A 14,706-nucleotide genomic window follows, 5' to 3' on the forward strand; every position below is an offset into this window, starting at 1 on the left:
CTTTCCTATTCCTGGTGTGTTAATTCCAGGATCCCCCCACCCGTTCCACCCTCTATTGTCCTCCCAGTCCACCAGTAACACAATAAGCAGACCCCAAGGGAGGAATGCTGACATTGGGGAACAGAGTTGATACAGGGTTGAGGTAGGATATTAGGTTCAAGTAGTAGTAGATTTTAAATTGCTAGGTCTTAAAGTGCTAAAGATTTAGTCTAAGCTGTTAAAGTGCATAGAAAGCTGTTAAGTGCATACAATAACGCGTTATCAGAGACTGACTGCTATGGTGGTCACTTAATAACCTTACTTATACAGGGTTAAAGTGCAAGTTGTTGGATGAAGTGCTGACCGTTGTATACCTTAGCAGCAATTGGCCCCTCTAAGTGCTAACAGTTGTAAAATTTGGCAGCAATAGATCAAATAAAGTGCTGGTAATTGGAAGACTTAATAGCGTTGGCTCATATAAAGTGCTGGCAGTTGGCAGGTATCAGCGTTGGCTCAGACAACAATTTACTAGCGCAATGAATGTGCAAGTTGATCGAATAGTCCTCAGTCCTATTGGTAGATGTAAAGTCCAGTTGGTCTCCCTCCTCCCCCTCCCACCATCAGTGTCAGGGTCGGGTGACTGGGGCCTTGCAGCAGAGTGACGGATCGCTAAGATGGCCACCGGAACTGCTGATGAGCTGGATAATTCCGGAAATGGAGGCAGTAACGCGGTGGGTGGCGTTGCAGTAATGGCGGTTGATCACAAAGCATGTAACAGCAGCTATGTAGCAATATATATAGTTCCAACCACCCAGGAGACAGCCTAGCAGTCGTGAGGTTAGTGTTGCTGGTTAAGAGCGTTGCAGGCTAGAGATCACGATCGCCGCAAGAGAGCTTAAAAAACGCTGAGTCACCGCGCGGCGTTGGTCAGGCTCTCCCAGGGAGGCGCCGAGTCACCGCCGGCTCACCCTGTCGAGCTTGCCCCAGCGGTATCGGGGCATGGGAGAAGCAGCCGGGACGCCTCCAGGCCTCGGAGAAAGTTGGAGTACGAGGCCTGTCTCAGTTGGAGTCGCGGAGGAATCACACCTCCGAGTGCAGAGGAGTTCAAGCTTGGCGCGGAAGGATCGGCACAGAATCCGGGGAGCGGGGAGCGGAGCCACGCTGGGGACACAGGCCGAGGGCTCAGATAAAAGTCAGGGCCAGATCGAGCCGTGGGTGGAGATGGACAATGCAGAACGGCAATTCGCTGGCACCGCAGCTCTCGGAGCGACAGCCAGCTGCCCCAGCAACTCTCTCCGGCTCGGCAGTCCCTCGGCAGCCCCACAATCCACTCCAACCAGCCCAGGCCTCCGCTCCGGTCCGCAGTTTAATCCAAGCCGCGGATGAGTCCGAGCACAGCAACACAGGCAACACGGCGCACACTGCCGAGCTCCAAGGGCGGCCGCTCCGACCTCCCTCCGGTAGTCAACACAGCGGGTGGTAATTGGCAGCTGGCGGGTTAGATGTTCCAGGCCAGGTTAGACCGAGCAAACGGGCTGGGAGGGAGCGTGCTAGGCCGTATCGATAGTAGCGGCCTTCGCTCTACCTCCTTCCTCTCCCTTCTTCTTCCCTCCTTGGTTTTTCCTCCTCTGCTCCCCTCAAGCCCCCCTCCGGGGTCCTGAGGAGATGCCGGTTCAGGAGCCGATGACAGGAGTTCAGAATAGGGGCGGATGGATCAGATTAAGCTCGGATTAAGAGCAATCGCCTTACCCGGACGGGAGGTTAGCTGTTAGCAGTCGCCATCTTAACCGGAATTCCTTAGAGGTAGTGAGGTCTGTTGGAACTAGGAAAAAGGGTTTATATATCTGTGGAATGACCAGGGTGGGACAAAGGACTCTTGTCTGCTGGAGTTAGGTGTGAATGTTTCGACTGACCACCTTGCTCTAGGCACTGATTATATGCTAATCAAGGTGGTCAGTTGAGACATTCACACCTAACTCCAGCAGACAAGAGTCCTTTGTCTCACCCTGGTCATTCCACAGATATATAAACCCATTTTCCTAGTTCCAACAGACCTCACTACCTCTAAGGATGCTTGCCATAGATGCAAGCGAAACGTCAGGAGAGAATGCCTCTAGACCATGGCCATATAGCCCGAAAAAACCTACAACAACCCATTATTGTTGTTATTATTACATTTATTATTTTACTCTATTATTGGTATTATTAGATTTACATTATTCTACTATATTATTTTATTACATTTATTTTATTCTATTTATTATTATTATTATTATTACATTGTTTTACTCTATTATTGTTGTTATTATTACATTTATTATTTTACTCCCCCTCGATGGACTGTCACCTTGTCGTGGTGAGGGGGCTTGCGTGTTCCGATGAACCTGTGGGCACAACAACTGGAGTCGTGCACTCCCAGGAGTGGCCGCTGGGGAGGTCCCAGACCAAGCACAGTCCGAAGACCCAAAGACCTCAACGGCGGAGCAGGCGGAGGATAACATGGCACATGTTACAACGGCTGCGAAGGCGGAAGAAGGCTGCAACAGACTGAGAAGCCACGGTCATTGTGTTAAACTACATCACCAGTGGAACCTCACTCTGTGAAGACTGTGTGTTGTTCAGTTGTGCACTGACCTCCACACATTAAAAAAACCCACGCACAGGCGTCTTCCAAAGAAAATAAAAACCAAGCAACCAAAGTCCCATGGCGATCAGCGAGTGGCGACGGGGGCAGGACTGTGAAATCTGGAAGCCCCTAGTCACAGACTGGCACATGGGCGGTGGGTACGGACTCAGTCGTTCTACCTCAAGGTCCGAGGCAGTTGAGTAGTTCGGCAGCTGTATCCGCGACTGAGCAGCCCTTTTTAGGACCCACTCTGCTCACCCCACACGGGGAGGGGGCTAGAAAAGGTGCCCTAAACATAGTCTGCCTCACTTATCCCTGACTGGACTGCCGCGTCCAGTGGGGTCACCATCCTGCGGTCAAAAAAGAAAAATGAACTTCGGTACGTGGAACGTACGGACACTGATGGACAACAGTGACAGTGAACGCCCCGAACGCAGAACTGCCATCATCGCAAGGGAGCTGGGACGCTTCAACATCGACATAGCAGCCCTTCAGGAGACCCGGAGAGCAGGAGAGGGACAGCTGAAGGAAGAAAAAGGAGGCTACACCTTCTTCTGGAAGGGACTGCCCGAAGAAGACCAAAGAATGCACGGAGTTGGTTTTGCTATCAGAAATGATCTGGTGAAACATCTGTCCGAAGCACCCACTGGCATCAACGAACGACTCTCCACCCTCCGAATTGATCTTGCCAAAAACCAACGGGCAACCATCATAAGTGCCTATGCACCAACACTAGACGCTGATGAAGACATCAAGGAGAAATTCTACTATCAGCTGGACACTGTCCTATCGGGGATACCTAAGGAGGACAAAATCATTCTCCTGGGGGACTTCAATGCAAGAGTCGGGCGAGACTTCGACCTGTGGCCAGGCACCATAGGAAAAGACGGGGTTGGAAACAGCAACTCGAATGGCATCCTGCTTCTCACCAAATGTGCGGAGCACAACCTTGTCATCACCAACACGCTCTTCCGTCAGAAAAACAAGTTCAAGACATCATGGAAGCACCCCCGGTCAAAGCATTGGCACCTCTTAGACTATGTAATCACACGTGCCAGAGACCGCCGTGACGTACTTCTCACAAGAGCCATGACAGGTGCTGACGACTGCTGGACCGACCACAGGCTAATCCGATCCACGATGGCTATCAAGATCGCCCCCAAGCGCAGACTCCAAGGAAGAAAGACAAGGCGCAAAATGAACACCCAAGCCCTTCAGGAGCCCTCCAGGCGAGCCCATCTCCAAACCGCCCTCAAGGACCATCTACCCACAGTACACCCTGAAAATGTTGAGGAACATTGGAACAAACTGAAGACCTCCATCATCCAAGCCTGCGAAGAAACTATTGGATACCAAGCCAAGAAACATCAAGACTGGTTTGACGAAAATGACATCGAGATCCAACAGCTAATCGACAAGAAAAGGAAAGCCTTCCAAACATGGCAGAGAGACATCAACTGTGCTGCTAAGAAAAAGATCTACGCCAGTGCAAAAGCTGAGGTCCAAAGAAGGACAAGAGAACTCAAGAACATCTGGTGGACAAAGAAGGCTGAAGAAATCCAACACCTGGCAGATACCCATAATGCTCAAGGATTTTTCAAAGCCACAAAGGTCATCTATGGGCCAAGAAACCATGGCATACAGCCTCTACGCTCATCAGACGGAACCAAACTCCTGAAGGACCAAAAGTCAATTGCACTACGTTGGAAAGAACACTACCAAAGCCTCCTAAACCGCAGCTCCAGTGTGGCCGAAGAGGTCCTCTCACAAATCCCGCAACAACAAACCAGGGATGAGCTTGCAGCACTGCCTAGTTTGGAAGAAGTCAGCAATGCCATCAGCCAACAAAAGAACAACAAAGCCAGCGGACCAGATGGGATCCCTGCTGAAATCTTTAAAGAGGGAGGACCTGCGCTGACACACCAACTCCACCAGCTCATAGAAAAAGTGTGGGTGACCGAGAAAATCCCAGCAGACTTCAAGGATGCCACCATCATCACCCTCTTCAAAAAAGGGGAAAGAACAGACTGCGGAAACTATCGAGGTATCTCCCTTCTAACCTCTGCTGGAAAAATCCTCGCAAGAATCCTTGCAAACCGCCTTCTGCCCCTCTCAGAAGACACCCTCCCAGAATCCCAGAACGGCTTCCGCCCCTCCAGAGGAACTGTGGACATGATCTTCACTGCACGACAGCTCCAAGAAAAATGCAAGGAACAAAACCAACCTCTGTACATGGCATTCATCGACCTTGCAAAGGCATTCGACACAGTGAATCGCAGCGCTCTCTGGACCATCCTCCAAAAAATCGGGTGCCCAAGCAAATTTGTGAACATCCTGCGGCTCCTCCACGATGACATGATGGCAACAGTCTTGGACAGCAGTGGCTCCCAAAGTGACCCATTTAAGGTGGAATCAGGTGTCAAACAGGGATGTGTTATTGCCCCAACTTTATTCTCCATCTTCATCGCCATGATACTACACCTTGTTGATGGGAAGCTTCCCACCGGAGTGGAAATCATCTATCGGACAGACGGCAAGCTATTTAACCTCAGCAGACTGAAAGCCAAAACCAAGGTCACAACAACATCTGTTATAGAACTCCAGTATGCTGATGACAATGTCGTCTGTGCGCATACAGAAGAAGATCTACAAGCCACTCTCAACACCTTTGCAGAAGCATACACAAAGCTTGGCCTGTCACTGAACATCGAGAAAACCAAAGTGCTGTTCCAGCAGTCGCCAGCCCATCCCTCTCCAATGCCAGAGATACAGCTTAATGGTGTAACATTAGAAAATGTCGACCACTTCCGCTACCTTGGCAGCCACCTCTCCACCAAAGTCAACATCGACGCCGAAATACAACACCGCCTGAGCTCTGCAAGTGCAGCATTTTCCCGAATGAAGCAGAGAGTGTTTGAGGACCGGGACATCCGTAGGGATACTAAGGTGCTTGTCTATAAAGCTATTGTCCTCCCAACCCTGCTATATGCCTGTGAGACGTGGACTGTCTACAGACGTCACATGCAGCTCCTGGAACGATTCCATCAGCGCTGCCTCCGGAAAATCCTGCAAATCTCCTGGGAAGACAAGCGGACAAACGTCAGCGTGCTGGAGGAAGCAAAGACCACCAGCATTGAAGCAATGGTCCTCCAACATCAACTCCGCTGGACAGGCCACGTTGTCCGGATGCCTGACCACCGTCTCCCAAAGCAGTTGCTCTACTCCGAACTCAAGAATGGAAAACGGAATGTTGGTGGACAGGAAAAGAGATTTAAAGATGGGCTCAAAGCCAACCTTAAAAACTCTGGCATAGACACTGAGAACTGGGAGGCCCTGGCCCTTGAGCGCTCCAGCTGGAGGTCAGCTGTGACCAGCAGTGCTGCAGAATTCGAGGAGGCACGAGTGGAGGGTGAGAGAGAGAAACGTGCCAGGAGGAAGGCGCGTCAAGCCAACCCCGACCGGGACCGCCTTCCACCTGGAAACCAATGCCCTCACTGCGGAAGAAGATGCAGAGCAAGAATAGGGCTCCACAGCCACATGCGGACCCACAAGGAAACCCATGATGGAAGACCATCTTACTCGTCCAACGAGGGATCGCCTAAGTAAGTAAGTAAGTATTATTTTACTCTGTTATTGGTATTATTAGATTTACATTATTCTACTATATTATTTTGTTACATTTATTTTATTCTATTATTATTATTACATTATTTTACTCTATTATTGTTGTTATTACTACATTTATTATTTTACTCTGTTATTATCGGAAGGATACGTAAGCACATTTACACTGAAAAAAGTTAAAATAATGGTTTAATCAAAGTTGGTCAGCCTTATTTTAAATTACAGTTTTATGTAAACATTGAAAAACATTTCACCTACTCAATGAATGTAATTTTATTGGTATCTATTTTTATTTTGAAATTGACCAGTAGCTGCTGCATTTCCCACCCTCGGCTTATACTTGAGTCAATGAGTTTTCCCAGTTTTTTGTGGTAAAATTATGTACCGGCGGTGACCAGAGGAGCATTTGCACAGCTAAAGCTTGTGCGCCAGCTGCGCCCGTACCTTGGGAAGTCTGACTTGGCCACGGTAGTCCACGCTCTGGTTACATCCCGTTTAGACTACTGCAACGCTCTCTACATGGGGTTGCCTTTGAAGACAGCTCGGAAGCTCCAACGCTCGGCAGCCATGATTTTAACAGGAGCGGAGCGCAGGGAGCATACAACCCCCCTGTTGCGCCAACTCCACTGGCTACCGATTTGCTACCGGGCTGAATTCAAAGTGCTGGCATTGGCCTTTAAAGCCCTAAACAGTTCCGGCCCAAGCTACCTATCTGACCGCATCTCTGCCTATGAACCCATCAGGACTTTGAGATCTTCCAGGGAGACCCTGCTCTCGATCCCGCCTGCTTCTCAAGCTCGGCTGGCGGGGACGAGAGATAGGGCCTTCTCGGTGGTGGCTCCTCGGCTGTGGAACGCCCTTCCTGCGGACATTAGACTAGCACCATCTCTAATGGTATTCCGCAAAAAGGTGAAGACCTGGATGTTTGTGCAGGCGTTTGAGTAATTTAGTGCAATCTGGTAATGGAACATAGGAATGGAACAATGGACGACGAACCTGGACTACGCTTGGATGATGAGAAGATTGGGTACGGTTGTTTTTTGTAATAATTGTGCATTGTAATTGCTTATTGGTAATTTATGGATAATGTGTTAAGTCAATTGTTATATGTTGCATGGAACCACTGCTGTTTCTACTGTTTTTACTGTTTGTGAACCGCTGTGAGTCGCCTTCGGGCTTGAGATACAGCGGTATATAAGCAAAATAAATAAATAAATAAATAAATAAATAAATAATAAATACCTCGGCTTATATTCGGATCAGCTTATACTCGAGTATATACGGTAATTGATGCAAAACTCAACGATAAAGTCTCATTAACTTCAGAACGTCAACACACTAGTTTTGTGTTGACCAACAGCACTGCTTTGCTTCCAAGTTATCTTTGTAATGTCAGGATTGGGTGCTCACCTGGGCTGTGTAGTCATAGAGCACTTTGTAGTCCTGAGGCAAGGCATTTTCTTCCGGTTGGGTCACATTGATGGCCGCATAAACACCATCTGGTTTCTCCGCTAAGGAAACAAGGGTTAACTCTTTTTTTAAGAGGCAAAGGATGTGACATGTGTCAAAAGCATGAGGATATGTTCCTTCCACACTTGCAAAATATTTACAGCTGCTGGGAATGGACTGTGGCCTTCTAAAATTACAGCCATCCCGCTGTAACTATAACCGCATGTCCAAACTTTGAGCTTTATTCTGGATTCATAACATGAAAGAAATGCCAGGCTTCCTGAAACTACATTTATCTGCTCCAGCTGTTTATTGGGAGGGCATCAAGGACTTTTTCCGTGTCAGAAGCCACTTGAGAAACTGCAAGTCACTTTTGGTGTGAGAGAATTGGCCATCGGTGAGAACGTTGCCCAGTGGATGCCCAGATGTTTTGATGTTTTGCCATCCTTGTGGGAGGCTTCTCTCATGTCCCTGCATGGGGAGCTGGAGCTGACGGAGCTCATCTGCAGAGAGCTGGACAGGGGGAGTGTGACCCTGTTGGTTCTCTTGGACATCTCAGCGGCTTTTGATACCATCGATCATGGTATCCTTCTGGGACGACTCTCCGGGATGGGCCTTGGGGGCACGCTTTGTCATGGCTCCAGTCCTTCCTGGAGGGTCAATCCCAGATGATGAAGCTAGGAGAAACCTGCTCGGACACCCTGGTCTTTGACCTGTGGGGTCCCGCAAAGTTCCATTCTGTCTCCCATGATTTTCAACATCTACATGAAACCGCTGGGAGAGTTTTAGAGTTGGGTGCCATCTCTACGCAGATGACACGCAACTCTACTACTCTTTTCCACCTAACTTCAAGGAAGCCCCTTGGGTGCTGGACGAGTGTCTGGCTGCTGTGGCTATCTGGATGAGGAGGAACAAGCTGAAGATTAATCTCAACAAGAAAGAGGCCCTCCTGGTCAATCATAAACCGGACCGGGGTATAGGGTGGCAACTCCCTCTGAAGTCACAGGTCCGCAGTTTGGGTGTCCTCCTGGACTCATCACTTACGCTTGAGGCTCAGGCGTCGGCAGTGGCCGGGAGGGACTTTGCACAATTAAGACTTGTGCGCCAACTGCGACCATACCTCGCGAAGGCGGATCTGGCCAGGGTGGTCCATGCCTTAGTCACCTCCAGATTGGACTACTGTAATGCGCTCTACATGGGGCTGCCCTTGAAAACGGCTCGGAAATTTCAATTGGTCCTACGGGCGGCAGCCAGGTTGTTAACTGGTGCTCCTTACAGGGAGCGGTCAACCCTCCTGTTTAAGGAGTTCCACTGGCTACCATTCATCTTCCAGACCCAATTCAAGGTGCAGGTTCTTATCTACAAAGCCCTAAATGGTTTGGGACCTGCCTTTCTGAACCCACACAATCTCTTCAATCATCTGGAGAGGCCCTACTCACGCTCCCACCTGCATCGCATGCACGATTGGTGGGGACGAGAGGGAGGGCCTTCTCAGTGGTGGCCCCTCGACTCTGGAACTCACTTCCTAAGGACATCAGGCATGCCCCATCTCTAGCAGTCCTCAGGAGGAGCTTGAAAACATGGTTGTTCCAGTGTGCCTTCCCAGAATAACGAACCCTTAAACTTTAATTACATTTGGCCCAGCCATAGATTTTAAATGTGCAAAGTGATGTCTCTGTGACAGACGATGGAGAAAAGGGTGCAGAAGTTCAGCTTCCCACAGCAAGGGATAACTGTGTTAATAGTGAAACTAGCCAGGGGCTTGCTGATTCAGGAAGGGAGGACAGTTGTTCTCAGCCAGATAATGAGCAAGAAAGCACTAACGAACAGATTGACCTTAATGAGGATTGAGCTGGCCGTTTGGAATTCAAGGTCCGAAGGAGTGTGAGAATTGCAAACAAGTGGGAAGCTAAGGGCCAGAGAAACGCCTTCATGTTTTGCAAAGGGTATTAAACAGGCTCAGATCCTGATATCATCATTCTCCCAGCAGACAAGGGGAATGCCACAGTAATCATGGATACAGAACAATACAAGGAGAAGATCAGAAAACTCCTGGACCCTACTATATACAGAAAACTTAAACAAGACCCAGGCACAGTCAGCCCATTGTATGCTAATCAAGGTGGTCAGTTGAAACATTCACACCTAACTCCAGCAGAAAAGAGTCCTTTGTCTCACCCTGGTCATTCCACAGATATATAAACCCTTTTTCCTAGTTCCAACAAACCTCGCTACCTCTGAGGATGCTTGGCATAGATGCAGGCGAAACGTCAGGAGAGAAAGCCTCTAGAACATGGCCATACAGCCCGAAAAAACCTACAACAACCCAATGATTCTGGCCATGAAAGCCTTCGACAATACAATGGAAGATATTCATTAACAGATTGATGTGGGGGGGTTTTCCGTGTCAGACGCAACTTGAGAAACTGCAAATTGCTTCTGGTGTGAGAGAATTGGCCGTCTACAAGGACATTGCCCAGTGAGCTCCCAGATGTGGGTGGCTTCTCTCTCGTCCCTGTATGAGGAACTAGAGCTTGACAGATTGGAGTTTACCCCACTTCCTGGATTCGAACTGCCGATCTGTCGGTCGACCAGTCCTGCCGGCACAAGGGTTTAACCCATTGCGTTACCAGAGCTCCCAGATTGATGTGGTTACTTGGATGAATGAAATGATGCGCAGAGGTATGGAAACACTACTTTTTGGAGAAGACATACCGATGGGGGGTGCTGAAGGGATAACAACGTCGGCGGCGTTTCGGTTGTTTCCGTGAAGCAATCCGGAGAATCTGCGGAACCACAAGAAACCGGGGATGAGCTGCATGTTAGGCACCCACTACACATCCCAAACTACCCTTTATTGTGGTTCTCGGTTTCGCCGGCCTTTTACCTCTTCATCATCCCGCAAGCCTGGATGGGGCTGTGGCAGCTTTTCGTGGGAGTCACTCTGTCATTGGCAGGCGTCGCTCTGTCATAATAGTTTTCGTAACCAATGGCCGCTAAATTAGGAACAAGAAAGGGATGTAAAAATAATCTGATACAACTTCTTCGCTCACCATACAAAATCCAGAATGGTTGCAAATCCTGACGTGGTTTTGTAAAGCCTTGTGTCCATTCTATACAATTTTCCTGCACTTTGAATCCAGTCTGCAGCAATTAAAAGCTGCAGAGCAAGGAGATAATCAAATCCAGGATGTTTTAAAAGCAGGAAAATACAGGATTAATGCACATTTTCTCATTAAATCAGGAGAATTGGGGATATGCTTTTCAGTGTGCTTTTCAATATGGAGATGAATATCGGCAACACAAGAAAACATCCTTTGTGTTTGATTACCTGGAGGCTCCGTTCCCGTCATCTTGCTCTGAACAAAGCAATCCATATCCGAGTCTATATTGCATTTCTCCAGGCTCAGTCGGACCTCTTCATATAACTACAGAAAGGGGGAAAAGATGCTAATATTGGATATTTTTTGATGTGAGCCATCTTAGATCTTCCACAGATAAAAGGTTTTTGAGGATATGGACAAAGTTTATTATTTGTTTTGGTGGGACATCCTGCAGCCAATTTAGCTAGTAGTTTTTCCATGAATGTCTCCTGACGTTTAGCCTGCATCTATGGCAGGGTTTCTCAACCTTCCTAATGCCGTGACCCCTTAATATAGTTCCTCATGTTGTGGTGACCCCCAACCATAACATTATTTTCATTGCTACTTCGTAACTGTAATTTTGCTACTGTTATGAATTGTAATGTAAATATCTGACGTACAGGATGTATTTTCATTCACTGGACCAAATTTGGCACAAATGATATGCCCAAATTTCAATACTGGTGGGGTTGGGGGGATTGATTTTGCCATTTGGGAGTTGTAGTTGCTGAGATTTATAGTTAAACTACAATAAAAGAGCATTCTGAACTCCGCCAGCTATGGGACTGAACCAAATTTGGCACACAAAACTCCTATGATCAAGAGAAAATATTGGAAGGGTTTGGTGGGCATTGATTTCAGTTTTAGAGTTGTAGTTCACCTACCTCCAGAGAGCACTGTGGACTCAAATATTAATGGATCTGGACCAAACTTGGCATGAATACTCAATATGCCCAAAGTTTGGGAAAAATAGACCTTGACATTTGGGAGTTGAAGTTGCTGGGATTTATAGTTAATCTACAATCAAAGTGCATTCTGAATCCAGCCCATAAGGCATCTGTACTAAACTCGACATGCTACCTACATGGCCAACATTGATTACTAGTGGGGTCGGGGAGGGTCTATTTTTGAATTCTGGAAGTTGTAGTTCACCAACACCAAAAAGAAAAAGAAGGACAGGCAGAGAGATATTCTGCCTTCTCTGCCAAAAGGGTTCTTAAGACCATCAGAAATACGTGTTTTTCTGATGGTCTTTGGCGACCCCCCCCAGAAACCCTCTCACGACCCCCTCGGGGGTCCCGACCCCCAGGTTGAGAAACACTGATCTATGGCAAGCATCCCCAGAGGTATTTCTACCCCGCCACCATCTCCCTGATGGGGACTCGGAGAGGCTTACATGGGGCCAAGCCCGGACAACATAATACAGCAATAAAATCAAAGCATATACAACAGACAACAACAACATTATCAAAATGACAATAATAATAATAATAATAATAATAATAATAATAATAATAATAATTCCAATATGAATGCACTGCAGAACCTAGAGATTTTTAGGGAAACATTTTTTAATCAAATCTGTCCATAATCAAATGTGCAAAAGCCAAAACCACACATGTAGAGGGACGACTGTAGAAAGTGTGGTCTTACCTCGTCATCCTTGACGCACTGCGTGGACAACTGGTTGCAATGGACCCACAAGGAGTTCCTCAGGATGGTGATCCGGTCGCATTCTTGGAGTTGGAAGGCCTGCGATCAGGAAAGACGAGGAAAGGATGAGGTAGGAATGTTTTCCCCAAAAATACATCCTGCAAAAGACCAGACGTGCGCTGGAAGAGACAGAGCCGAGCTCTATGGTTCAAGGATGCTGTTCTCTATTGAGCTCGGTTCTGTCCCTATTAACTCCATGGTGGAACACCTTTATAACTGGGACTTCCATCCTTCAAAACTAGCACGAAGGCATCTCTCCACCTTGCAAGCAAGAGTGCCCATGCAGAGTATGCAGCAGAAGCAGCACAAAAGAGCTGGAGGTCCTTATCTATAGGGAATTGCAGAGCAATGCTTCTCAATGGCTAAATGGACATGTTCCAGTAGCATTATCTCCTAATGTTTTGCCTGCACCTGTGGCTGGTGTTCTCAGAGGTCTGTTGGAAGTGAGGCAAGTGGAGTGTGTATCTATCTGTGGAATAATGTCCAGGACGTGAGAAAGAACCCTTGTCAGTTTAAAGCAAATGTGAATGTTGCAGTTAACAAGCTTGAATAGCATTGAGTTGCCTTGAAGCCAAAGTCAATGAATTAGGATCAGATGGATAAATGCTGTTTCTCCCACCCTGGACATTACACACACACACACACACACACTTGTGTGTGTGTGTATACACATACATACATACTTACATACACATACATATGTATATACATATATATGTATATACATACATACATACATACAGATATATGCACACACACATGAATTAGGATCAGATGGATAAATGCTGTTTCTCCCACCCTGGACATTCCACACACACACACACACACATATACATACACATACACATATGAATTGGGATCAGATGGATAAATGCCATTTCTCCCACCCTGGACAGTACACACATACATTCATACTTACATACACATACATACGTATATACATATATATGGATATACATACACATATGCACACACACACACACATGAATTAGGATCAGATGGATAAATGCTGTTTCTCCCACCCTGGACATTCCACACACACACAGATTTGTGTACATTCACATGCATACATACATACATATATACATATATATGCACACATGAATTAGGATCAGATAGATAAATGCTGTTTCTACCACCCTGGACATTACACACACACGTGTGTGTGATACACATACATACATACATACATACATACATACATACATACATACTTACATACACACACATACATATATACATGCTCTTTTCCCACCCTGGGCATTCCCCCCCCCACACACACATATGTTCTTTCTCCCACCCTGGATATTCCACACACACACATACATACACACACACAAACACACACACACTCGCTTCATTGCCAATGCGAACAAACCTCTGAAGAATCCATTAGTCACATGCAGGCAAAACGTCAGGAGAATGCTTCTGGAACATACAGCATGAAAAACAGCAACCCAGTGATTCTGGCCATGAAAGCCTTCGTCAATACAATACTTAAGTTATCCAATGTGAAGACTTTCATTTTCTCCTCCAATGGACCAGGGTCTAGCGATGCCGTATGTATACCCACTGACCAGTATCTGCTATCTCATGGACCATAACCAGTCCACCGTGTTGAGTAACGTTATTGTAGACCACTAACTTATAAATGGCACATTGCAGATCATGTGTGGGTTTGTTGTGCCCACCACTTGCTGGACTACAACTCTCATCAGCAGATTCAACCGTGAGGGATGGTGGGAGCTGTAGTCGGTGACATTTGGAGTGACACAAGTTGTCCGCAAAGGACAAAGTATGTATTGTTCGTTCAGATGTAGGTTGGGAGTAGTTTGTAGCATTCCCCGCCATTGGCCATGTTGACTAGGACTGGTGGAAGTTGTATGTCAACGGCAACAAGAGATTCCCATCCACTGTAAGCATTAAAGCTCCTAAGAAAGGCATATCACCAGATGACATCCACTGACCTCGCACGTGCTGATGTGTTCCTGCTCCCAAGTAACTCTCGCCTGATCCAACAGCTCTATGTTCTGCTTGTAGACTCTTTCTGCGGGGATAAATAGGCACAAATGGAAGGTGTTCATCCTTTGTGTACCAAGTTAGTTCCAGGTCCATGACGGAAGTTGTAGTTCGCCCTGCATCCAGACAGTGACAATGGACCTGGACCACATT

At 47.2% G+C, this 14,706-nt stretch overlaps 1 protein-coding gene across 1 annotated transcript in view; it reads right to left on the reverse strand.

The window, feature by feature from the left end:
- The window catches only part of PSTPIP1 (proline-serine-threonine phosphatase interacting protein 1), a 54,189-nt gene that overhangs the window by 7,976 nt on the left and 31,507 nt on the right, over positions 1-14,706 (reverse strand). The window contains exons 9-14 of the mRNA XM_060755722.2: positions 14,502-14,581; positions 12,475-12,573; positions 11,010-11,106; positions 10,566-10,674; positions 10,394-10,464; positions 7,640-7,740 (exon numbers count right to left, since the gene is read on the reverse strand). Coding sequence (XP_060611705.2) covers positions 7,640-7,740; positions 10,394-10,464; positions 10,566-10,674; positions 11,010-11,106; positions 12,475-12,573; positions 14,502-14,581 — 557 coding nt within the window. The remainder of the gene's footprint in view (positions 1-7,639; positions 7,741-10,393; positions 10,465-10,565; positions 10,675-11,009; positions 11,107-12,474; positions 12,574-14,501; positions 14,582-14,706) is intronic.

Source organism: Anolis sagrei, chromosome 9 (assembly GCF_037176765.1).
Source record: "Anolis sagrei isolate rAnoSag1 chromosome 9, rAnoSag1.mat, whole genome shotgun sequence".
Taxonomy (NCBI): domain Eukaryota; kingdom Metazoa; phylum Chordata; class Lepidosauria; order Squamata; family Dactyloidae; genus Anolis; species Anolis sagrei.